General features: G+C 37.8%; 1 protein-coding gene across 4 annotated transcripts; it reads right to left on the bottom strand.

Annotated features, from left to right (window-relative positions):
* Positions 1 to 27,908, bottom strand: GFRAL (GDNF family receptor alpha like). 4 transcript variants are annotated; one of them, XM_027644968.1, is made up of 9 exons: positions 27,858 to 27,908; positions 24,497 to 24,631; positions 17,262 to 17,708; positions 16,504 to 16,560; positions 15,581 to 15,908; positions 13,079 to 13,338; positions 10,103 to 10,201; positions 4,494 to 4,575; positions 1 to 2,624 (listed from the first exon to the last, which is right to left on the bottom strand). In XM_027644968.1, exons 1-9 carry the CDS (start codon positions 27,877 to 27,879, stop codon positions 2,567 to 2,569), a joined length of 1,488 nt encoding a protein of 495 aa, XP_027500769.1. In that variant the 5' UTR covers positions 27,880 to 27,908; the 3' UTR covers positions 1 to 2,566. The 4 variants fall into 4 exon arrangements, with proteins under 4 accessions (XP_027500769.1, XP_027500770.1, XP_027500767.1 ...); XM_027644969.1 differs by lacking the exon at positions 1 to 2,624 and adding an exon at positions 3,064 to 3,157; XM_027644966.1 differs by lacking the exon at positions 1 to 2,624 and adding an exon at positions 3,372 to 3,498.

Genomic DNA, 27,908 nt, shown 5'->3' with positions numbered 1-27,908 from the left:
GTTGACTTTGTTATCTAGTAATCAATTTTGAGTGCTTTTTCTTAGGATTACCTTTTTATCTGGCATTCCTGTGGGCTTTTATAACAGACAAATCTCTTTTAAGTTACTAGGGAAACATTTCTTTCCTGCATTAACTAAACAGTAAAAGCTACAGCCGGGAGTAGGAGTTGAAAAAAATTCCATGAGGCATTATCTAACTTCACATATTCCAAAGCAGAGTAGAAATCTGTGCCCTCTAAGTGATGTCTGATGAAGACTCCCTACACACTTCATGGGAGACTGAATGACTTCAGTATATGGTCTGAAACATCAACATGTTGATCAGGGAGATTTCTTGGCAAAGTCAGCAGCAAAATTCTCTACCCCGTGCTACTATTGAAGTGCCTCAGCATAAGCTGCAGTTAATTATTTTCACTAGTTTGAATGCAATGGTTTGTATTTTCCCTGGTGGAAAGACACCCACAGTAATTTTTAAGAGAACTGAATGGTGTTCTATGTTTTATGGCACCATTCTGGGGACGGTGTTGATACTACTTCCATCCATCTTCTGTGTTACTAGCTTGAGCTGACATCTAACTCAGAGTACCTGGATGCGATTGCCACAACAGCCTGAAAAGGTCAAGCTCACGTCTGTCTGTCCAAGCAGCTCATTCTCTCACCACACAAACAGGTGAGAATGGCCAAGGAAAAATCTTCATTTTGAAGAATTCAAGACTCACTGTGGCAAGACAGGAAAAGTGGAGACTTGGACTTTACAGCCTTGTAGCTTTAATGCTGCATAAAAAAAGAGCTATTCCTGTGTACTTGTCTCAAAAACTCTACACAATTAATTCGGAACAATCTTCAGATAAAATACATAAACAATCTCAAAGAAAATACAAACCCAGTATTCCCCCTTTCAAATGACAGTGCTGTAAGGCAAAAATTTATGCTCTCTTCCTCTAGCCCTATCAGTCTTCATGTCTTCACTTTGCAAAGTCCTAGCACCAACAGAAAGGGGATAAATGCCACATCCTTACCCAAAATGACCCTATGTCCTGGGAATTCCAAGTCATCAATGAGACTTAATTTTCCTCATTTGGGAAGATGTCATATTTCAGGGGAAATATTTTTAATGATGAAGCTCTTACAAAAATACTGCTTTTTCTTCCATCATGATTGGATTCAAAGATCTTAAAGGTCTTTTCCAAACTAAACAATTCTATGATTCTATGATCACAAAACTGTTCATGAAGCAGAGTTTAATCATGATCACCTGAATACAGATCATCCCAGCAGAAATTCCTTTATTTAATAACTATCACCTAGATACAATTCACAGAATGCAGTATCACTACGAAATATGGATCACAATAATACTTTTTGCATGCATAATGGAGGAAATGTACTTTTTCCATTAAGCATGTAATTCATCTCTAATGAAGAGAGCCTGTAAAATCACAGAAGCAACACGACAGCCACTAAATATCTTGCTGTCTTTCAGAGTAATTCACATACTTACCCTCAGTTTGAAATATGTTCTATATATTTGTTTGTGAGTATGAGTATGTCTAAGCACATATATGAGTTGGAATTCTAGTGTCTAAATATAAGATAATTAGAAAACAAAAAGTTTCTAAGAACGAGATTTTTTTGTTGTTGACTAAAGTTTAGTTAAATCTGTATTTAAATGGCTCTCTTCAAATTTTGTGACATGGAGGCTTCAGCATTGCATCACTGTTTTTTGAAGTCAGACTGAAAACCAGCACAAGGTTCATGTCATAAGTACATTTCCTACATAAAGAAATGTTTTTATCCAACACGGATGGGAACATATTCTCAACAGTATTTTCAGTTTTCTCCTTCACAGTTTTAGGATGAAGAATATGAATATACCACTTTAAAATACCTATATGTTGGGAGGTGAGCTGAGTACTGCAAATTGCTGGACTGCCAAAGGAGATCTTTTTAATTAACGAAATAACTGCATTTTTCTGTATTTTTGTTCAAATGCTGATTTAGTAATGACAAAACATTTGACTGCAAAACAAGAACAAGTTTTTTTGGTTTATGCAGATGATAAAGACAGGGAAAATGCATATTTTAATAGTTGTTAAAAATTTCTAAACCTTTCCCCAACAGAACTGCACACTTAAGATTTTGCTCTCACACTAATCATTTCACAAGCTACCAAAGTAAGAAGCAAAAGACACATTAAAGAGTAGAGATCCCTGCTTTTCTGCTCACATAAATTTCTAGCCCTAGATCAGTCATCTGTCATACTCAAAACTGGAGCTGAGTTACATTTAGTTAGTGATAATTCAAACAAAATTAAAATTAATCACATTCAAAATAAAATTAATCAATCAGATGCTATTATAACAAGACAATACATGTGCTACTCATTGATAACAGTGGAATAAGAAATGCCAGTGCATTATCCCGTGCTCACCAGAACCAGATTGTTACCAAGATTTGACAAAGACCACTCACTGGTAACAAATAGAAGCTTAAATCTAGCCAAACAACTCAGCTACAGAGAGAAGTCCAGAGCCCATAGCCAGAAAGTGGGATCCAGAATGGTGTGTTAGGGACCATGACTCCCAGTACAGTGCAAGGGGAGAATAAGGCACTTCGGGTCTTTCCTAGAGGCAACAAATAGGAAACACAGATAATGAGATGGGTCATAGCTTCTCTCTTGAGAAGCAGGCACTTCAGCCCCAAGCAAGTGGCTCTCTCCACTGGGCATTCAGACCACAAAATGCTTTCTAAACTTACTGTATTAAACATGGCAAACCCCACTCATTTCTTTTAGAAGCATATTGGAGGAGAAATTAAAACCAGTTCCAGCAACAACATTCTGGGGTCAAAGCAGTAGTCTAGATAGTCATTTTAGATCTGAAAGGGGTTGTAATCCTGATCTTCTCCTAGCCCCCAAGTGCTCCACCATCGAATTACAGGCAGCCTACCTGTGACTGCTGCCTTACAAATACCACATCAGGTACCTGGTACCTGGGAGCCTAGTGTACAAACCTATCACATACGTGCTCTTTATCAGCTCTCTAAAATGTTTTTGACTTGATTTTTTTTTTCTTTCTTCGAGATGAGTTGAGATCAGAAGGGCAGGCTTCAAAGACTGCCACTGTTGATGCAGCATTTATACCACTACCATGTGCATCTAAAAATACAGGAAATGTGTAGCTCGGGACAGATCTGTGAATCTATGCAAATAAGAGAGAGCACACTTCTACCTTTTTTTTTCTTTTGACTTGTGAAAGGTTTTATATGAGCTAATAAATATAAAAATATTTTGTATTCCTAACTACAAAATTCCATAATTTATAGTAGTTTTTCTAATATATATTTTATTATCGCATCTGTACAGGCTGGCTTTCAAGAATAGCCTTAAAAAGCATAAGCAACAGAGTAGTTCATCTGTGACTTTTATAATGGGCCATAAATGTTTCAGAAGAATGGTCTGGCAAGAGACTTCTTGACTCATATTTTGTTCTGCAGGCTCTGAAAACAAAGAATGTGCATGTATTCAACAATAAACTGTACAGCTTTTGGTTTGAACTTTGGCTTAATTGAAATCAGTGGCAAAATTCCCCTCTTTTTATGATGAACACTGTGGTAAAAAATAATTTGCTTCATTGTTATTAATGCACTGTTCTTTCTTCCATCCTCTGTATTCTTTAAATCTGAGTTTTATTTATATGCTGATACTCCTGTAACTGCAAACCTAAAGAGGAAGTCTCTGTTCCCATATATTCTTGATTTGCCTTCTGCATTTTTCTACATGATTCCTCTTTGATCTGCCTCTGAATTTAATAATGAAATTTGACTCAATATCCCTTCCACTATATGTAGCTCCTGCTACATCATGTTCTGTTACCTATCATCTGACAGTGTAATTCTTGAAATCTGGCCATTTAATTTGGTCCAAGAAAATGTATCATTTAAGAAAAGGTCATATTCATTTAACTAAGTGAATGCACATTTTTGTTTTCTTACCAAGCATTGGTGTGTGGGCAGTTTCTCATATGGGGCAGGGGGTAGGAGGGGAGGATGGTGGGGATGATGGGTGTTGTTCGCAGAATCCTATCAGCAAAAATGGCATTTGGCAAGAATATTAACTACAATAGCAGCATTCATGGTTTGGTTTCTAAATGTTATAATCCTGAATATTCTCATTTCCTTTTTGCATTACTACTGCCTGCTATGGGGCTAGGAAGGTAGCCTCACAGAATTTCTGAATTCAGATTTCACCTTCCCCTACCATGGGACAGGAAATGAAACCTCCCAAAGCCTGGGATCTCTGCATGAATGGAGGGCATTGTAGATACGCATCGTATTTCACTCTTCCCTGCTGACACCCACAATGTCAGTTCTTTCCATCGCTGGGACTGTTTTTAAAGACAAACGCAGTGTCTACCTCTTAACCAAGTCAAAACATTTTATTTTCTGCTTTTCCAATTTCCTAGAACCCGTGATTAATATCCCTATCAAATTACCTGATGTTGAGGAGAGTCAACAGGACTATTCCTAATATGAGAGCTATGCAGGAGGAGTAGGCAATAATGTAGACTGTTTCACCTAAAAGTAAAAAACAGAAAACAGACATGAAGTGTTTACTTTCCCAGTAATAAGAATCAGATTTGAGATCTGAACTGGAATGCGTACATATGTAAGCTAAAATAGCTATCAATTTTGACATAAGTAATTAAAAGGAGGGAAAACACCTAAAATGGTATGTCAGTGGTAGGAATAACTCTGGCAGTTGGTACAAAATTTTCAGACTTCTTTTAGTAAATACCAGCTCCAATAGCACTTCACAGGTGTAGCACTACCTTTTACTCTGCTCCAGGGGAACAGCTTGTTACTCTGATTTGTGTTTTAGAGTATTCTCCCTATTCATTTTAAAATGTTAATTTTTTTTCTGTGTATGAGAGCAGACCTGGCTCCTACTTGCCTTCTAGCCTTCTTTTCCTTTTTCACATATTACAATAATTACAGTGTGCAGCAATACTTGATCTAGAATTAAATTAATGTAAAATGGGATTTAGATTTAAACTGTGTTTCTGGGCCCCATTCCCATGCAGTTTCCTCTTTCTCTTAGGCTTCTCACCAAAAAGTCACTTAGGTGGCTTATGTGCTAAAAATTCCAGCTGTTGAAAAACTGGGAGCTGTTTCAACTTTTGTTTTCCAAATGAGGAGAAACTTATTTTTCTTGAAGGAATGAATCCATCAGTTTTGATCAACTATTCTGAAGGAAATATTTCAGTTGAGAGTGTAATGCAAGCCCTGGACATGGTATGGAAATGTGTGGAGGTTAGATGACTTGACAAGAGGGCATAAATGCAGAGCCGCAAACATAAACCACGAGACCTTTCTGTGACTTTCCTGTTGCACTGATTCTGTCATGTTTATACAATCGAATAAGTTTTATTTACATAGAAACTCAAATGCAGAGAGCCTTAGCTGCTCCACCTTACATAGCTGGTGAAACATTCACTGAAGAAGAAATGGATTCCTGGCCTCATCACTGGGCCACTTATCTGGGCTGCGAGAAGGCCAAATTCTGGTCTCTGAATAAGTTATGAGTTATTATATGTCTTGTGTGTTGTTTGTGCATATGCACACACAAACCCTAAATGAGGCATTTCTGTATACACTACATAAATGCAGCAGATGTAGCATACAGTGTAATACAAACACAGGCTGTTTGGATGCTGGAGCAGCTCCAGTAAGAGAGTGAATATTTATTCTACAGCAGGGCAAGCAAGGAGTTGAACAGGGGGTTGGATTTGCCTGGCTTTTATGGTACGATGGTGCTCACTTTTTCTAAAAAAAAACTATCCCAAATTCAAGTTTTCCAATAAAACAAAAATTAAAGCAATGACTGAACCATCACAAGTTGCAAAGAACGAACATACCATTTAATCCAGCAACCTACTGAAAGATATTTAACATGGTGAATTTTTGAAGAAAGAGGTGTGAGGTCCATCTTTCTCTCAGAGCAGGATTGCTAAAAACATGTATTAAAAACCAGATCAGCAGTTGGCCCACCTCTCAAGTTACAGCATTTCTTTAAGATAATGAGTTTTTGCAAAAGAGTAATTTGTAGGCATTTTTTTCAGTTTCTGAATCTTAATTTTACACACAGTCATTTTTAAAACCTTTTTACAAGTGCAGGAGCAGTTGTAAGAATAACAGTTTCCTGCTTTTTTAAAGTGGAAGTGAATTTCACACACATTTTAGGCAAAAAGAAGTTTTTAAAGTACATCACTTACCACAATGCTAGGAACATCATTGCACCTTACAAGTTTTTAGGAATAACAGCCATGGGTAGTTAAAAATGGGCTAATAAATTTTCACTGAAACATTGTGATATTTTTCTTAAAAATTTGTAAGAGGTGTTTAATTTTGATTAAAAAAGCACTCTTAAATGATCAAATGAAATAAAATTTTTCTATTTTTTCGTCAAAATCTTAAAAAATGCTGTGGTTCTGGTGAATTGCTGGTAAAAGAGATGTTGATAAAGTTCTGTTGGGAACAAAAGAAGGATGTTAGTGATGAGATCATGCTAGAAACCATGTATTTTCTCAGAGCTGCAGAGAAGGAAGGAAATTTGTGAGGCCAGTAGAAGGCAAAACTTTGTGGCTGAAAAGCTAATTCTGCATTTTATATATTCTTTGTGGTTAAACTACTGGTATGTATAGAGACACAAGTGGATAGCTGGTGTTTCCATGGGCCTGTGAGGTGCTGGGGTCACTGCTCTGTACCATGGAGGTGGCCTGTAGTCATGAGAAACTCTTGGGCCTTCTCACCTCATGGCAGGTCTATAGCAGGGCCCCCGTGTCTGCATGATGTCCTCAGGGACACGACGACTGGGGCTGTAGGTACCAGTGAAGCACTAGCTGGAGCTGCCTACACAGGCACACGGACATTTCCAGTCATGAGCCTTGGTAGAGGGTAACTGTGGGTCAACAGCTGCAACAATTAGTGGGATTACACTCTATTGTAAATCTACCTGCTTCTGTATACACAGTGCATATTCATGGAACCATCATGCCAGCTTGTGCTCAGACGTTTCTTGGCTACCCACAGCTTGTCGCAGGCATTTTTCTACATTTAAAAAACAGTCAGATGGACAATGTTTCATACCTTACAAATTAAAGTCACTGGAGCTGAACTAATCTCAGTTCCCACAGCAGCTGGTATAATTATAGATAAACCCTGCCAATTACTTGTTTATCTAGATACTCAGCACAGCACAACTCCTCAGCAGAAAATATATAACACTACAATTTATGACAAAATGAGATTAATTTCAACAGTCTTGGGTCAAGCCCAATTTTATTGTATCTCACAAAAACAGGATAAACGTTCTGTATTTCTTGCTTTCTCTTCCATAAAAAAACCCCTAACTTAGCTCCAAAGCTCTGTGCTGATGAATGTCAATGCTTATCTTCACACACTTTAATTTTTCAAATTAAAGTGTGGGAAGCAATCTTTTAAATTATGTGGATCTGTAAAATTGTGGAGATAATTTGCATGGGATAAAGTCAAAACCAGGCTGAAAATGCATAATTAGATATGCAATATCTTTGAAGTTTGGAGAAATTTTGATTTATCAGGTTTTTTTCCAAAAATGGAATGATTTTTGGACATTGTTTCCAAAATGACATAAAATTCTGGCCCCACCTAAGCTTACAGCAAAAGTCTCCTTAACTTTTATATGGTCATGACTCTGACCATATCACATCTTGTTAACACAGTTTTATCAGCCCACAGATGACTCTGCTGGCCTGTTCTCCCCTGAGAGTGGGAATGTGTTTAGATCCAGTCAAGATTTTTACAGAATCCTGGTATAATTTTTTTACACCAAAAGCTGGAATAATATTTTTCCAACTACTGCAGTTCTATTTATTTGCAAATATATTTGGATATATGTATATATGTTCAGACTTATTGTTTATTATGAAAGACTCCTTTTATTAAAGCAGTCTTACCCAATGAGATGATTCACAATGCTGCTGAGGAGAACAGAGAAATCTGTTTTTTTGAACAGTAAGTTATTTTTTGAAGAAAAAAATTAAGAAAAAGCTGAAGAAATATTGAGTTTCTTCTGAGCATGGTCATCTGTAGATGGTCATTCATTTCAACTGGTGAAAGAGTTTCTTGTATCTTTCAGTGACAAACTAAGTAAAGGCTTCTTCTGATATTTTACTGTAGTGACATCAGCAGATTGCATCTCCTGCTTTCCAAGCAGAAAATAGCCAAGAAGCAAATAACTTCAAAAGCCTTCACACACACAAAAGGCCATATTTGACAATTTAACTGTTTTGCCTCTGCACCCTGAGATTCTTCTTGGGATTTGATTTTATTAAAGATAAATATTTTGTGAAGATGATAACTCCCTTTGCAGCTTGAGTAATGCACATTTACTAGCAAATTTACTAGGATACTGGGTTAGATTTTTGGCTGTGGGATTTATGAAACAATTTGCAATGTGGTTTTTATCATCAGGTAGATATCCTGAATCAAATTGTTCTCCTTGCCTGGCTTCCTATGAGACTTTTATGGCCTAGAGAGTTCCCATCTAGTACATGACAGCTCCAATAGAAGGAATATTTTATTGCATAGTTTAGGCTGGTCAGCGTTCTTTTTATTTTTCTAAGGCCATCCAAAGTTCTGTTAAGACTTCAAGGAAAGGTTTTTGGAAAGTATTCAGACTTCAGTGGGAACACAATTAACTGGGTGCAGGCTGCTTTTTTTGCAAATATTTATCTGAATCCCTGAGGGAAATGTATAATATATTTTACCCACTGAAAGGGTCTGTAGTTAGAACTAGGCACAGGGGTGAAATATCTTGCATTTTGCATTTTCTTACTTAAAGCAGGATTTCTTGTATTATAACTTGCATTATTTAACCACTAGAGTCTCTTTCCAGCAAGAGATTCAGGCTCCCTCTGTACTTGGCAAAAAGAAGTCAATGCTTCCAGAAAATGCAGTCCGAAAATATTGGATTAATCTTCTTTTGAGGGTCCCTGACTTTCTTCTCTGGCTACACAGAGCACTTGGATGACATGCATAATTCTTAAGTAGTTTTAATGCCAACACTACGGCCAAATGCTTAATTATTCATTATTATTATATACAGGTCTCAGGAATCCCATTCCCTTAGTCTATTATTATACTTCCCAGGTTGCCCACTTCAGCAATAGTTGAAGAATGGAGAGGATAGAAGTCCCTTCATTTTGTACTTCATTTTGTACATCCAGAGACTGAATTATTTTTTTCCCACTGTTTAAAGTGTTCTGTATGACCCATTCTGGAAACTAATTTTTAGTAATGTCTGGAGTATTGTAATCTGTCCTCCACAAGGTAGAACAGGTCATTCTCATTAGAGCTGATATTTGTGCATTAAGCTCTTTAGTGTTCTCACTCTGTAACTGGGTCCCTCAAAAGAAAATATAAAATAATATTATTTCAACAATGAGAAAATTTATATATTAATTCAGTATGCTTTAACTTTATGTTGCTTAATTGCTTACTGTAAATGCATTGAAATAAAAGCAGATACAGCTCTTCAGCCCATGGGATATAGTGATCCACAATTGTGTGTCCTTCTTCAGTATGAGAAGGTAAAGTCTGATGAAGCATAACACAAGCCCCTTTTCAGACCACTTACTGTAGGTTCCTAATTTTGTTGTTGTAACTACTACAAAAAGTCAAGAGAGATAAAAGTAGTTATGACATCAAAGCTAATAATTTGTATTACACATTATGACTACTGCTCTCTAATGACTGTACAGAGAGTCAGGCTCTGGAAGGTTTAATAGCTTAATTTTCCCCAATTATAATATAGTGATCATGAGACATCTATTTCAAAACCACTTATCAGAGAAATTGGTTCAGTCTCATTAACTTTATTTTGTGGTTATATAAGCTAAGCCAAACAAGTAGGGAGCTACCCAGGTTGAACAGGACAGGAAGAGGTCGAGCTCACTTGCCTGAACCCACCCAAGGGACCCAACCTTTAGTCTTTTCTATCATACATGAGGGATATTTCAAGAGTACTTCTATGGAAATTATGGAGTGACTTGCCCAAACTCACCACTAATTGCAGAAGAATGGAGCTGTGCTCCAGAAGGCTTCTTCCCTGGCATTTCTGTATTTACCCAGCCAAAACCATTCTTCTGAATGGAAATTTGACCTGAATATTGGAAAGAAATTACCCATTCAAAATATTGCTTAAAAAAATAATTTAGGTGACTATTGCAGTTTGATATTTTGATAACCACCACAGAATTTGTAAAGGGAGTTTTAAAAAATACTGTTTACTGATACTCGATGAACAAGTTGAATGAGTGCATAACAGTTTTTCCTTTCCCATCTCAGTTAAACCTCCCATGTAGTTTTTCTTATGGAGGACAAGCACACTTTGAAAATATTCTCTGCCACAAAACAGCTTAAGTTCTCTTTTCACATAAACTATTTTAAAAAGAGGCCCACCAGAAGAACTGGGCCCATCAAACCAATATAAAAGTGATGAGAAATAGGTTGTACTTAGAAGTAATTTCCAAACCGCACAGTTTATTCTCCGAGTTGACAGACATCAATAAATTTTTTCACAAAGGCCTATTCTCGTAGTGGGCATGATTTCATGAATGTATCTGAAAATATGCATCTTTTGTTGAAATGAAAAACAGAGGGTTTACCTAAGTAGAACAATTTACAGAGCAGGAGGCTAAACCATACAAGACTGTGCATGGTCACTCACATGAACTCTAAACTGAGAAATTTTTATTCCCTTTAGGAATGAAAACAATATAAGAAAGGCTCACATTTTCAGCCTGGAACATTGTCCAAATAAAAACAGATAAACCTACCTGCAATTTATTTTTTTTCTGTGAGATCCAAAGGTACAACCCAGAGTTAAAATATTTTGGAAGCTTCAATTTTAGCTTTCTCTCACTGAGATTTTTGCCTATTCCTATTGTGACACCAATCCTACATTGGCACTGATCCACACTGCGCTTCTGCCTCATATAGCAGCCAGTCACAATTCTTGCCTTTTACTGAGTCTGCAGCAAATGCAATCCTGTAAGCACAGCCCCGAGAGCATCTGCTCATAGCAAAGGCAGTGCCATACAAGATTAGGAAGATGAGATGGTGTGAACACCACTTGTGGGTCTGTTCACACCAGTTCTAGAGGTAAAGATCCCTTTTCCTAGCCCTGGGTATTTGCCTATTCAGAAAGACTTCAGTATTAAAAATCACTGCCAGTATAAGAGTGAAAGTCATCCCAAAGTTCACGCTCACCAGATGAATGAGTTAGCAGACGGGGATGGGTGGACTCTGCAACAGAGCAGTCACTCCATGTCTCCGAGCTGCCTTGCAGATAATGGTATTAAAATTGTGCCTTATAATAAAACCCATATTCATCACCATAATCAGTTTAGCTGCATTACAACTAGACATCTAGATAAAAAAAGCAGCGAGATTAACAATAACCTGCAAGTGTAGAGTAGGTACTGATCCTTTACTCAGCCCAAGGTCCTGTTTCCCTAAACGAGTTTTGTTTAACTACCAGGAAATTGTTACACCACATGAGCATGTAAGCTTCTGTTCTTCAATCTCAATTAGGTTAGGGAAGTTTCGATCACAAAATAACCTCAAACCATTTTATCCTGAGGCTGCTTCAGGGAATGGCAAAGCTCATGAGGAATTATTTAATTATTCCGACATGAGGATCATATTTTTTGTTTTGTAGGTAAAGAAATAACTAATACAACAATGTCTTCACTCATTTGGACCATTAAATTCAGCTGTAAAGCAAACAAACAAGCAACATTCAAAAGCAAAATCACTGCTAGTAGTCTCAAATCTAAGTGTGTCCCCTGCTTTTTCAGGGGAGTTGTTATATGTTTTTTAATATTTTCTCAGAGTCTGAGTTTGAGTAATGATTAACTAAATTAAGGGCAGTGTTTCAGCAACTTTATCATAATTTCTGGAGAGACTTTGAGTGACAAGAAAGAAAATTACACTCTTATCAGTGGTAACATTTTGGTCACTAGAATTAAAAAAGCAGCTAATTCCTTCAATGAAATGAATGCACACAATTAATATGTTTTCAAAAGGCAGTCCATCAGATAGAACTATGAAAAAGCCATTGCTTTTCATTGTAATATTTAGATAGAGTTACCTCTCCCAAGCTAGTTTGAGAATATATATAATTACATGTAGAAGATGACTGGCATAGGGTATGATGCACTAACAGGTAATAAAGAGGATTTATATAGCAAAGTAGCTAGTGTAATAGATCAGAGATTTGAGAGGAGGATATTCTGATCTTTGATCTGGTCAATGGACCAGACAATCTGGAGTGTAGCTGGAGCATTGCAGAGGTAACAGATGAACCCTCAGGTTCAGTTTTAGGCTGCAGGAATCCAGGAAAACCACCCTGTGATGTAGAACCACACCATGATGTGACCCATGACACTATGAGAGGGGACAAACAGGAGCTTTGCTTGAAAGGCACACTCCTGATTCAGACTAAAACATTAATATTTGTTCCCAATGCCATTTATTGCATTAGCAATTCTCTCTTAACTAAAGACTTGGCAAGGACCTTTATATTTAACAAAAATAAGTAGCTGATTTATTTAGCACATAAAAGGTGATACTGGTTCTGAGAAAGTGCATACATTTCACCTGAGTTAAGGCCAGTGTTTTTAGAGCAGACCAAATCCTAAAGCCTCCATTCCTATATAAAGTCCTATTAAATAATTGAAGTATTTTCTGTGGAATGAAGTCTATTGCTAAATAAGCGTAAGGTAGACTAATATTTAGACTCCAAGAAGAAAAGAAAGAAAACCAACATCCTGCCTCATATTATTTGTAAAAAACTGTACCAAAGTACAACATTAAGCCAACGACAGGAAGGCTTTGGACTTTTTTTTAAAAAAAGCTGCAGCTATAAATCTTGCTGAAATCTGTGGTATCAAAGATATAGTAAAGATCTGGTGAAAGCCACCATCTTAATACTCTTTAAAAATAATTATTCTTAGAGGTTTTACGTGTTACTCACGTAACTCACTGAAGCAGGATTTGCTGTGAAGCATGTGATGGAAGAGCTTGCACAAAGACTGCTCCATGGGAGGCAGATTCTGGCAGGTACACTCCACGTGCAGCATTGTGCCCCAGTTGCTAATGTAGGCTGCTTTGCAATCAGCATTTGCAGAACAGGGCATGTCATCCTTGATTAAAGTTTCAAGACAAGCTTCATCCTCGTAGCATTTTTTTGTCACGTGTCTCCAACACTTTGACCGAAAAGATGTGTATTTTTTCCTGGTGGAAAAAAAAAAAAAAAGAAGAAAAGAAGTATACAATGACACTGTAAAAACTGTGATTTCAAGAAAAGACATTTAAGGATCACCATTAAAATAGAGTGTATTTCCAAGTTACCACTTAAGCCTTCAAAAATTGCAATATTCAGTGATAGCTAGCCTAATTTCTGCTCTGATTTTGAGAAAAAGCAACTGCTCTTCTAATCAGCACCTGTGGAAATTTCCCCAGCAAAACACAGTGTGAATTCCAACAGTCTCTGATACTCAGAAAAAATGCCGATAGAGGAATCAGACCAGTCATCACAAGAAAACCATACTAGGTGCTGTTCTAGTGGATCAGTTTGTTGGGCAGTGTGAAGGAAGGATGAACACTCAACTTATTTTACATTAAATAATCTACATTCTTTGTCAACCCCTTGTCCCCCTGAATGCTAACAAAATACAAAATGTCCAAGGCTCAGGAAAGTGTACAGTAATTCAACTGAACTTAAAGATTAATTGATAGCAGAGATAAATTACAAGAAGAAATAACTTGTTTCCCAGATCAATAATCTTCAGTTTATTTGCTCTTAGGATGGAATAAAATTGGCCTTTAATGCATTGCATATGACAATAGAAAACATCTATTATTAATTAATTAAGAAATCTGTGTATATTAATTAGAAACAAATTAGCACTTACATTAAATGTTAGGGGATGATAAAGGTAAATTCTTGGATATTGTACATTAAGATATTATTTTTCCTTAATCATAAAATTAGGTTTTTAATTTGGTGTTGATATTGTGTAATGGCTATAAGGAAGTCACATGGAAAAGCATGAACTGTTACAATACTGGCTAGGAAATTTCTGTAACTATTTTCATTACACAAGCAAAGTTTTCAAAGCAGATGCCACCTCTGTTCTAAGGAATTATTTTTATTCATCTCCTGATTTATAGATATGCCTAGCCATAATTAATAGACTAATTGCTCTTTATGTGCACTTATTGTCAGTGCCAGGGAACATTATGGGGACTTCAGAAATTTTCAATTACGATATTACATTACAGGTACAGACACATATTTGTAGCCCCATTCTTTTGACATAAAAAGAGGTAATTCCCACTGACGTCAACCTAAATAATCTGTACAAAACCAAAATCATCTTTTGGCCTCCTGGTATGCTGACTGAAGGTTAACTTAAGCACAGCTTTGAGCTAAAATTCAGGTCTAATTCACAAGAGAACTGGTAACTAAACTGAAAATCAAAGTGGGCCAATTGACCATCCACAAATGGTGGCAATTAAGTAGAACTACAAATATGGGCTAATCCTGTTGGATGTTTTTTAAACATAAAATAAAATCTTGAAAGGGCATTATTCTTCCTAAGTTTGGTGGTCTGTGCACGTTTCAGGCCAACTTTTTGCAAGAATCGGTATGCTGGAGACAAAGGGAGTAAGACAAAAGTTTTCTGAAGAGGCCAAGTTGGTTGTACCCCTTTGTTGGGTACAAAGGGGTCAGACTCTGTGCTTGAAAAGGCAATTAACCAAACAAACTTCATCTAGTCTGCTGCACCACTTGGGTAAACTGCTAGAGAGCAAAGGTGCAGATGGGCAGGTGTTATCTGAAGAAAGTGGTAATGAAAATATGCAACAGTATTGTTTGTCCAGCAGAAATGGTGTTACATGTCATGACACTGGAGGAAGAAAAACCCACACTAGATTCCACATCTTTCTGAAAATTAATCTTTTCAGTTAACTTGTGAAATTACTTCTGGAATTACCACAGTTGATGCAAACATCTGTGAAGATGTCAAACACAGCAGATTCAGTGCAGAAAATAATTTTGTTATAGATGAGATATATGTATGGCCAGTCTTTGCGAACGAAGATTTGGGAAAGGTCTTTACCCTTCGAGCCTGTGCAGTGGATTTTTTAGGTGAGACACAGTGTGTGCTGAACTGAGCCCACCCTTTAATCCTAAGGTTCATCTGCCGGGGCCGAGCAAGCTTTGGACAGTGGCAGTGAGGTCCTCAGGACGTAGGTTTGTTTAGAGTGACCTTCTCTTAGATGGATGGCCTTACAGGGCTGACGAGCTCCATCTGCCCAGGGGAGAGTTTCCCTGATCGGGAATTGAACCCGGGCCGCAGCGGTGAGAGTGCTGCATCCTAACCACTAGACATATAGCATATATATATAAAAATGATTTGACCAAATCATTATTCAAAAGCACCTTACTATGCAAAATACTTCTACTACTAACCTGCACAATTCATTCTCTTCACACATATGGATTACATTCAGGCACGATGGGGCTTGAACTGCAGTAACTGCACAGGGCTTGCCATGGAGAAGTTCTTTGGCTCTGTGGCAGGATTCATCATGCTGGATACAATCACAAAATATCATCATTTGAGCAACTTCGAAAGGCATGTTTTGATAGAAGGACCTTAGGGCTGCTTGGCATTCTTCCATGTTGCACTTCTTATTTACTGAGCAAACTTTAAGGTACAGGGACAACTGTTTGTTACATACTTCATCTTCAACGCACTCCCTGTTCACATCCAAACAGGTTCTATTTGTTGTGTACACTAAAAAGAATAACAGTTTTAAAATGAAATCACAAGAAAATTTTTCTCAAGTGATGACCGGTAGTCACCCTGTCTGCAACATTCCCAGTAAAAACAAGTCTGACTCCCAAAAATTCTGATCCAGCTCTTCAGCAATGCTTCTTTTAAGCCTATTGTGTAATCTTCATACTTCTCTCTTCCACTGCTTGGCCCTCATAAGCAACCCTCCTGAAACTGCTGAGATCTCCATCGTTATGCTAGGCTACGTAATAAGTAATGAAGAAGAGAATATAAATGGCATTTTTGTGCTTTCAAAGTTAGTTTAGATATTTCTAGACTGCACTGTAACCCTTCCAAAAATATCAAAAAAATTCTGCCCCTAAAATGTTTATGGGATAAGATTTTCCTCTGTAAATTTAACAGGATCATGATTATTACCTGGCATTTTTGAGTTCTTATCTACTCAGTGTCTTAACTAAAAATATGTTGAATCTGTTGACTCCTTGCTCACTCATTTGAATGAAAAGTATTAGTTTCAATCTCGAGGTACATTGTACACTATCTGAAAACAGAACTAAAATGATTTATAAGGATTCATAAGTAAATTCAGACTTACCTTGTTTCGAGAGAGCAGATAAACCCCATTGTAATTTGGTTTCCATACTAATATTGTCTAGAAAAAAAAGACACAGATACAGGCATAAGTGATAAATAATGTCTCAGCTTAGCTTTTTAACTTTAAAGTATTGGCTGTCTTGCTTGCATAGTGCCAGTAGTAAAAATGAACAAGAATAAAACAAATTAGTTTCACTGAGTAGAACTCATTAACAAATTCTAAACCCTCTACTACATATATTCATAAGTTCTGGGATCAAAGTGCAGTTTATTAAAGGTTGCTGATAACATTCTTTACATAATTATAGAACCTGTGAACTCAAGAAGAGTTTTTTAGAGTTTCTCACTGCATTATAAAGTCAGATTTCTTGTGAATAAATAAAAGCCAAAGGCCTTAAATGTGTTCATCAGTGGACTAGTTTTCAAGTTGAACCAGCTGCTTGTCATGACCTGAAGTCAAGGCAAGCTGACAATTTTTGCTATTAGAAAATTATTGTTAATGATCTTATACTGTTTCTAGTCATAAAGAAAAGCTAAAATGGACTGATTTGGATCAGGTTGTATCAAATTAACATACTGAAGGACAGGAGTATTTGCATCCAGGCTATCATTTTTCTATCATATAGTGAGTTCATTTATAAACAGGCCTTTTAAAATGAACTCATTTTCAATGTTAAAGTGCAAATGATTAAGAAAACCTTTCTTACTGACTGTGGACTCTACTGTTATGTAGTTCCAGACTGCTGGAATAACACTAACCTGTGTCAGTGACCAGATTCTTCTCATCATCAACATCAGCATTATAGTCATCATCATCACTGTTGTCATCATGTCCACTGGGTGCTGAAGCTTGGCTCTCTTGAGAGTATTGTAAACAACGGTTGTTAAATATTCCCTTCCATATTTTAATGCATCTCATCTGAAGTGGCTCTGAGCACTTGCACTGTCCCAGCACTGTTTTCATCAGTTCTTTCCATGCTGACAAACACTCCTGGTTGACCATTGGAAACCTGCACTTTGCTGCATCTGCCTGGCATGCTCTCTGGAAGCTCCTGTACAGGGCAAAGCAGGAAGGGTCCTCTCGACAGTGTTGTTTTGCAATACGGCAATCGTTCTCCAATTCTTCTGAGTGCCTTTTGTCTTTGGGGTTTCTGTGCTGCCTAAAACTCAGTTCAGTGTCTGATCTTGAGAAAGACTCCAAATATTCTGTACAAATAGGTACGAACAGAGATATAAATCAAATGGAAGATGGAGTATCATCACAGGTCAGCACAAAACACAGGAAAAGGATAATTGTCTTAATGCAATACAATGAATGAAACAGCTCTAGTTTCATTCTGAGCTGTAAGTAAACACAGAATAATTTCAGAGTCTTGCAGACTAATGAATCTTTCTCATGCTTACTGTGTGTTGTTATCTGTATAGTACAGTCCCCTTTAACAATTCAGCTGCAAAAAAGTAGTAAAAGAAATCTTCACTAAAATTACTGCATATAAAGGGATACATTTCACATAATTTTAACCACCTACAGATTGGACATATCATGGATTATCATCTTAATCCAATGCATAATTTGTAAAGAGAAAATCACAATGCCAGCAGATGGTTCATTCATTACCTGAAATAGCAATTTAAGTTAGACAGGGAGAATTACTCATGAAAGTACCTACCAACACCATATGCTATCCTTTGTAGGTAAACTCAACGCTAGTGTAACCCCATATGAACTTTTTTTCTATGCTAGTGAGAAATGTCATCTCAATCAGCAAAAAAATATAAAATTACTTCATTTTGCTAGAAGCAAAAGCAACTGCTCCAATGACATCAATGTCAGTTTTTAGATATGCATCCTTCTTGTTTGGGGAAAGGAGTAACAGATCAGGATATTATTTCCCCTGCAATAAAGCCATATATTCTACTACTATTTGATGTATGCTGTTTGATGCCAGCAGGGAGTAATGGATCAGTGCCATGAATCAACTTTCCAGACTCTCATTCACTGGCTGATTTTAGCTCTCTTGTGTTAGCTTTGCTAATCATTATGCCAGGAGACACTGGGTCACAAACTGCAATTTCTTCGTCCACTGAGTAATTCTCAATTACAGACAGGCTTTCTGAAGGGATAAGAGTTCTCAGAATAATAAAATGAACTGAGAGGAGCTGGACCCATTGATTACAACAGAAATTTTAAAAGATGCATTTTATATATTATGTACAGCTTTATGAAGGTGGTGACTATGTTTCCTATATCCATTAACCTCTCCCAGATGTAGTAAAGGTGCTCCTGCCACACAGCGTGACACAACTGCACCACTGTGCATCCCCATTTCCTCACACCTTCATAAGGTGGCTGGATCTGTCTCTCTATAACCTAAATCCAATGGTGCTCAAACCTCCTTAGGCAATGAGTAGCCCTCAACACACATTGTGTTTTCACTCTTGCTTTCCAGTGGATAGAGCAAGAGCCTTAGAAACTATCTGAATTTATCATATACATTTAATTGGTTTTGTTTATTTTAAAGCAGATATGGCATTTCTTTCATATGGAGTGTGAATATCATAGAAAAGACAAACCTCATTTGGCAGAGGAATTCTCAGATTTGAGAAATATGTAAAGAAATTTGAATCCAGTTAAAATGGGGGTTACAAAATTACTCAGTTTGGTCTTCATAATTAAAACTTTGTGTGTGCTGCTACAGATACTGTCAGTAGTGCAGACACAGTTTTTAAATTCTGAGTATTCATCAGGTTGGACCTGGATGATTCTATTACATCCAAGAGTGTCTTCTGCCTTGCACTTATTACCCAGAACTCACCACTAAAATTATAACGTTGTTAATGTTTACGAGCGCTTAAGTGATATGTTTACATAAAACAATTCAATTGAAGCACAAAAATAATATGCTTTGCCAACAGAAGATGGCTTGCACTTAATTTTGTTTGAAAACCTGTCATAACTTACAAATTTTAAATAATATTCAGAGTAATATAATAAAGTTGCAAGCACAATATTCCCTTCTTTTATTTCATCTGATCCATTGCCAGAATATCTGTTCTCATTTACAAGGTACATAAAACCTTTAATGCATACCTTTTATTCTAAGCAGATGAGGGACAGAGACCAAACTGAAAAGGTGCAAAGGAGTGGAGGGGCACATCCTGAACTGAGGCCCTGAGAGACTGATCTTGGTCCTGTGCAGAAATGAGGTGCCTGGTATAGGGATAGGAATTCACAGTGTAGGCTAAGGCACTGCCATGTAACAGAGTGTGAGGGAGAGGACACAGATGGCAGACCTAGTCCTGTGATAATGGTGATGCTAACCCCAGGCTGAGGAGATGTCAGCACTAAGTCAGATTCTCTAACTCATGTCAGGATAGCATGAGCCTGCAAGTGCCATTTGGATATACCCTTGGACAGCTACTCTACTGAACCACTTCATTGTCTGAGAATGATAACAAATTTAAATTAGTCCAAGAATACTCTGATTTTTAGGGTTTTTTTAATAATAAAGGAGAAGTTAACATAAAAAATATGCAGAAACTCTAGCTTACCAGCCCAGTTTTAAGCCCATTGCTTGTGTGTGCACTTGGACTCAATGACAAAGACACTCACACAGGCTGTCAGGTCATATTTTCCTTGTATGTGTAACAAAGAGTATATACTAGTTTGTGTACAAAGGTAAATCAATCAACTCTCCACTTTATAAGCTAAAATTTTTTCAAAGTATTTTATTATTTATTATTAAGAAAGTTACACATTACTTAAGAATGTTACATAAGAAGCAGTTTAATACCATTTAAGAAAGTTTTATTTTGTTAAAGCCATGATCTACCTTGTCAAAAGAGGTAAGCAGGTACCCAAACCAGCACATTTGCTCTCTTCACCTCATAGATAGTGTCTCGCAATATGTCAGACAAGGAGTATGTGGCTCATTAGATCCAACCAGATCCCAGGGCTGCACGAGGATCAGTTTTAATCTACCGAGCACTTTGGCTATTTTCTCTGCCCTGCGAACGCTGCTGTCTGGCTTCCTGCCTTGCTGCTTCCCCGCTAGCCTGGAGCAGCAGAGACTGTGCACTCCAGTAAAACTGAAAAGTGAGAAGCTATGTGTCACTACCACCATGGGCAAGATTTAACGTGATTAGAGTTTTAACATCATTTATATGTTGCTGTCACAAATAGCAGTGGAAAGCAATCTAGGCAAAGTTCTGGAAGAGGAAACTGCATTTTGCCTGCGCCTGAAGGAACGAGAATCAGCTATTCCAGAACGCACATCCACATCCTGCCACCCCTTTTTCAGACTGTGTCTGCACTGCCCTTTCTTCAGTTGCTGTTGCTAAGGAGGCTTTGGGGGCGTATCAAAAAATGCACTGCTACAGGGGAATGTCACAGGCCAGCAAGAGCTGCAGTTCCCAGCCTCTGTTCCCACTTCACCCCTTGTATTAGCAAAGGAGGTGGTGACAGTGCCTGGGCTTGCCTGTATCTCTCCAGCCACATCTTCAACTTGCCTCCTGCATTTTCAGAAGTAGAGCATGACCTCGACCCTTAGACCTCACACTTTCAGTAGCCAAGGAGATCAGAAGATCTACTGAAGGTCATGGATATAAAATACACCGTGACCAAGAAACTAGGGTGGAAATAATATGGAGACATGGGAACTATGGAGGCTCAGAAGGTGGGCAGATATTCTCGTCTATGTTTTATGGAGTAAGGGATAATAGAAGAATTTCAGGAGAACAAATTTCATGGGTAGAAAAAGAACAACAAAGATCAGGAGGGGCTCGGGTAAAAATTAGCTTATTGACAAAATTTATGACTTTCTTCTTCAAGATCCCGAGCACACTTCAAGAGTGGAGGTGAATAAAGGTAGAAGAATAAAACCCACAAAACCCAGTATATCTTATACAGCACCCCAGTCTCACTTAGCTCACCTGTGTTCATGACACTAACATGTCATGGTCAGAAGTCAGACACAGGGCTGTGTTCAGAATGGCCCCATGTGCTGTGAGCTGAGTCACGGCAGCTGACAACCAGGGGTGAGGGGAAGGTTGTGGGGCTATGAACATACAAACGGCACAGATAGAATCAGGAAGCACATCAGATTTATGGGGTTCCCTTGCCTGACTTCTTGAAAATTCTGTAGAAATAACCTATTATCAGTATTGGTCTGTGTGTACACTGTATTGATTCAGCTGTGATGAACAGCAGAAAAGATTTTATTGCTGGTTTTCAATTATTGTTGTTTTACCAGTGATTAGTTCTAGGTAATATATTTTATCTTACACATATGCTTCCAAGGCATTTCCAAAAAAAATGCCCACTTAACCTAATATTTGGCAACCATTACCCATAATTAGATTTATTTATAAGTGCATAATTCATGTACACGGGATCACGAATAGAAGCATGACAGAGTAGAAGCTGACACTTCCAGAGTGATAATCTCTGTTCTTGAATAGTCAGCTCTTCAGTTGTCTCAGTAGGAACTGCAGTTGAAGACTGCAGAGAAAAGTCCTTGGTTTTCCCCTCTAGCACTGGTGAGACCACAGTCTAGACCTCCAGAGATCCCTTCCAACCTCAATATTCCGTTATTGTAAGAAAACTGAACTCATCCAAATCTAATTCAAAATGAGATTCCTTAAAATTTAAGTGGTCTGAGGTTTTTTCTTTGAACACAGATGTTTTCAGTTCAGAAAAATTAAGAAAATTTATACTCCTCATTAAATCAGAGCTCAGAAATATTTATTTTTTTCAGTGAAATAACAGAAGAAAAAAAGAACCCTAAACCAACAAACAAACCAAAAAAACCCAAAAGGTAGAAGAAGGATAGGACTCAGAGGACTACAAACTGAGACTCTGGAAGTGCTGTTGTAGTAGTAGGGAAACAGCAATCGAAAGTTTGATAGGAAAAGGAGTGACTTAGGCAGTCACCTGGAGAGTGTTCCCAGACCTGCTCTGAAGAGCAAAAGATAGAGGTCTTGATAATCACGCAATTAACTTTGAGGTTACAGTCTGAGGGACTGAGTTACTGAACTCGTACCACAGAGCAGGAGTAATTAGGTTTTGCATAAAGAAACCAACAAAACAAATATTTGCCCCATTGGCTATTACCTTCAAGTAACACATTTGTGCTCAGAACTGAAGGGCCTTTTCCATTCCTACAGTTCATCCATGAACCTGAAAGTACTGCATATTCCAATACTACCTTTTTTTTTTTTCCAAACAGCCACCATATCTTTTGAAACTGTTTCACTTCACATAAAATATTTAAGAACTCAATAGAACCTGGGCTGAAACTAATTTTCTTTGGGGACTGTTGTAACTGTTATCATGTATTTTTCATTTAGTCCATCTATTCTTAAAGTATTCAGATACTTTTACTTTTATCTGCAAAGCAGATAAGTATCTGGAAAAAGACACACTAAGAAGGACCTCTCAGAGAATTTTCTGTTTTAATTATTTTAAATATTGCCTTGGGACATTTGGGCCATCAAATCTATGCAACAAATCAGACAGACAGAGGCATTCAGGCAGATTACACTACAGGTGAATGTTTCAGCAATGGCTTATTGCCCACGAAGCCAAGCAAATTCTGCTACCTGGCTTCCGTCACAAACCAAATGTGGGATCAGGTCGTGACATCAAGACAGACAGAGGGGCATTCCCACTGTCAACTCTGCTGCTGCTGAGGCTCAGAACAGATTACGGCATCACGACATTGCTGGTTCTGTTCAAATAATGTCATTATAAGCAGAAGGGAGGTTTCCATGGAGATACAGATGCCTCTACATCCTGCCCACGACAGGTGAATTCAGTCAGAAAAGAGTCCCTGGTCTTTATCATTTGCTAGTGCTGATGTAGCAATGTAGCAGCAAATCAAGGCCCTTGACATTTATCAGTCAAAAAAGGTGTCATTACTAGCTTGGTCTAATGACATTATCAGACTATAGTACAACAGCACCTGGAAGATGAACACTTAAAATTTAACAGCAAGGTCTTGGACGGATTTAAAGGAAGAGAGAGGTGGTAAATGATAGCCAAGAATTGTTCAAGAAGATAACAGGCCTTTGGAGAAAGGAACAGTTTCATCTGAACAACCACAGAGATTAGGATGAGTTTCAGGTCAAACTTATAATACCTGGTCTTTCCCTACTTAAAACATAGTTTATTTGGAAATAAAGCATCAGATATTGGAAGTGCAATAAACAGAGAAAGAAACTGATTTTCTGCCCTCATTTATGTGAGAATCTGTTTAACAATTCAAGGAGGCTTAACCGTGTCATAACCTGCACTTTATCATACTATCATACTACCCTGCAATTGAATTACTGTGACACGTAGGTACTATTCATTGAAGAATTACAGTGTGCTTCCCTAAAACACAACTTTCTTTGAGGCTTTCTTTATGGGATTATTTTCTTATTCTAGTGCAATATTTAAGAATATAAGTAACTACTATATTGTTTTGGGTATTGTGTGAGATTATAGAATCACAGAACAGTTTAGGTTGGAAAGGACCTTAAAGATTATCTCATTCCATCCGTACCATGGGCAGGGATACCTGCCACTAGGTCAGGTTACTCAAAGCCCCATTCACCCTGGCCTTGAACACCTCCAGGGAGGGGGCAGATCAACTCTTCTAAATTATGTAAAACAAAGTTGGAACTTTTTTCCAGCTGCACACTGGCTTTGTTTAACTGGATCCCATAAGAGCATAAGTTCTGCTGAATTCAGACTTCTTGACTTGGTTCAGACTCTGACTTTGTTCATAGTACAGAAATTTCATTTATCACCTTACTGAAAGGACAATATGACTGTTAGTAAAAATAGCATTAGCCATTGTCAAGGATTTCAGAAGTTGTCTGTCTGTTGTCATAATTTTCTCTTTGAAATCTCATTGATACATTCAGTTACCACAGCAATACTGTGATAAACTATGAATATGTATGATACAACAACTCAAAATAAAGATGCGTACACCATAAAGAATTACCTGAAATATTGCATGCATCTTCAACAACATTCCAGACACTCTCACATCCATTTGCAGCATTTATACACTGCTCCCTCAAATGCAGACAGTCAGCAGTCTGGACAGTAGATATACATGGGAAATACATGAACAAAACTGTGAAAACAGAATACAGTGTTATATAGTTAATACAGCAGATATTGTACTGACCTTTTTCCTTTACACCTTTTCCCTTTTTACAGATTACAAAAATAGAATTTACTGTAGTTTATCTATAGATTCAAGTTTTCTGTCAAGTTACTTTTTAACAGAAGAAATCTTTTCCTCAGTTTTGCAACTCGAAAATTAAATTTAAATTTTTGAAGTTGCAGTGTGGCATATTTTGCATTGTTTTACCCCAGTATTATAACATCAACCATAGCTATATATGACATCAGTGCACAGACATATTAAAATTACGGCAGTTCTAAGATACATAATAAATTACACAAAGAAAAACAGTATAAAATTCAGAGGAAACAGCATTTTCTTTGCATGAAATCTCACCAAGCTAGATTATACTGGAATTCCTGTGAATAAACTATGTGAAAGATTTGACAGGTATACAATTGTTAGACAAAAAATGCAATTTTATTTTATTATAGAGTATTCTTCACTCTCTTTGTTTTTACTTCACAGATTCATTATTTCTTGAAAACACCAACTCCCAGTTTATGTCTTTATCTGCTTCCCTGGGGGCACTGAGCCTGTTAATTGCATAAAAAAGTTCTGAAACTGAGGACTGATATGGAGGTTTCAAGGTAAAAAATTTTAAAGCATCACCACCTGTGACTTATCAGTAGAAAATTAAGTTGCCCTGCTAAGAAAAGAAAAAAAAAAAATCACCTGGGGTTTCATCAACATTCCCATGGTAACAGAACTTCTAAATTGTAACCACATGCCTTTATTTTCTATAAAACTAAGCTTCAGACACTGATTTCAGGCTTTATCAAACTAGCTGCTGAACACCTGATGCGAGTGTTTTCCTCAGTTGTTGAAGGACACAGCATCTTCCAGACCAAGTGTCCTTTTTCCCCCCCCCCCCCCATGTTTAGGTAAATTCATATGGAATTTGAGTAGTTTCCAGCAGTGTTTAATCCCTTAAACATCATGTGCAAGAGGCATGAAATATTCCTTCAAGACTTGTCCAGACCCTACTGGGAGAAATTAAATTTTTCCAATGATACATTTTAGAGTAAGAAATTACATATAAAATATTCATCTAAATAATCTTAAAGAGCCAGTACTGTTTAGAAGTGATGACATCCCTTCTGGAAATGATATTTACCAGTGATATAATAGTGCTGCTGTAGGGAACACTTTCTGGATGCATGTTGATAAATATAAAGCAACATTTAATACTTTATAATTGACAGGTACAACAGCATCTAGTGTCCCTACGAGCCAAAGAGGCCATATACGCTTATTATAGCCGGTGCTAATCCTTCCTCAGTTGTGCATATTCCTGCCAGTTCTCAGATCTATGCAAGACTGGTGATGATTTCAGTGACTTCCAGCCTGAAATACTCTTTTAGGCTGTGTCTGTATGTGAACCTTGAAAACTGATTGATAGAAACAGCTCCTGCCTCTTGACATTGAGGAATGGGCAGCTGGCCCATCCATAGGAACAATTTCGGCTGATTAAGACAACATTTTAGTTCTGCAACTGTCTCCAAAAGGTCTAACTGTGAAATTACTCACTATTTATTCAGATGACAGAAGAAAAAATGTTGTCAAATACTTAATGGGTGAAAATGACTCTCTATATAAGACAATACAAAATTACAAATGCAGGAACTTATGAAGAAAAGGTACTTTGCTGGATTATCATTTGCTATTTTGTAGGTACTGATGTAACAGAAGATTTATGCATCTGATTAGGATTTGCAGCACAAAGACTCTGTGCTGTCTCCCTCCTGTTCCAACAGCTTTCGAGGAGCAGCGGCTGAAAATGGATACTCAAACTAGGACTGACTGAGCAGCCAACTAGCAGCACCTGCTCCTTTATAAGGATTATTTCAGACTATTGCTTATTTCAAACCCACCTGGAAACTGTGCCCCCAAAAACAAGGATATGCTTTTGCAAAATAAAGAGCTGAGTAGCATAATTGATGATTGAAGGCAATTCAGTCTAAGAAAGGGCTTCGCTAGGTCTAATGATATATTATGGATGTGTCATTTGTTTCCTTAGCAGTACGGAGGGGTACACTGCCAGAGGTACACATGAAACACTGTCCTATATGATTTTAGAATCCAGTGCACTATAGCTTATACAATTGCTTAAATTTACAGTTATTACTTTAGTCATTCACTTTAGTTATTTACTCTAGTGTTTGGAATACTGACTGTTTCCTGCTTAAAAGAGTTCAGGGCATCTTCGTAGCTAAAACTTTTATAGGGACCCATTTTGACAAGAAGACACATATATTTAACTTTCTACAGATGTCTGTATTTTTATGCAAGTGACTATTGATTCATTGTATAGGTGTAAAATTCCATGTTCTGTAGAATCTGGTGTCTAAAGTGAAAAGGGGAGAAAAAAAAGAACATTTTAGCACCTGCATTTTGCAGATTGGGAACTGAGGAATTACATTTCCCAGTTCTGAGACTGCAGAATTATTCTCTGCCAGGTAATAATGAAAAATATCAAACAAAGCTGTGGTTTCTATCCAATGGCAAGACCAGCAAGATAGCTAGCTCCAAAGGAGAATGGCAAACTACAGCTGAATATACTTTGAATATAGTTGAAAAGCAATAAAGGACAATTTTACTCTAACAAGAGCTCGGGAAGAACTACATACAAAATATTTTTGACAATGGAATACAAGTTTACAATAGTGGGGTTTTGAGAAGAGGAAGAATAAATAAATAAATAAATAAACAACAACAACAAAAACCTCACCAGAAATAAAAATATACTTGTCTCATTTTATTCTCTTCTACCAAATCCTTCTGTGCCAGCTTTGTCGATTTTCCCTGTTTTTCCACTCACACCCAAAGGAAGTGTCAGCAGCGCTCCATGTAGCACCGCCAGCACCCAGCACTCTCCAGTCAGCAAACAAGTGGCTGTTTACTCAGACAAGGTGTCCCATCCGTGGGGCTCCTCACCGGTTCGGCTCCTCACCGCCGCCCTGCCGTGCCTTACCTCACCCCTGCTGCAGAGGCGCTCCCCGGGGCCGGGCTGCCAGACCCTGTCCAAGCCGGTGCGAATCCCGACAGGTCTCTGGGAGGCTCCCCAGGAGCAGGAGAGGGGATGGAGCCGAAAGGGGAACCCACAGAGAGGAGCTATGGGGAGGCTCGGGTCCCGGCGGGGCTGGGGTCCCCTCCCGCCCCCCGCACTTACCGAGGCCGAGGAGCGCGGCCATGGCCGGCCGGGCCGTGCAGCCCCGCAGGT

Source organism: Corapipo altera, unplaced genomic scaffold, assembly GCF_003945725.1.
Source record: "Corapipo altera isolate COAL_440 unplaced genomic scaffold, ASM394572v1 2, whole genome shotgun sequence".
Lineage (NCBI taxonomy): Eukaryota > Metazoa > Chordata > Aves > Passeriformes > Pipridae > Corapipo > Corapipo altera.
This window is presented reverse-complemented; position numbering and strand designations above follow the sequence as displayed.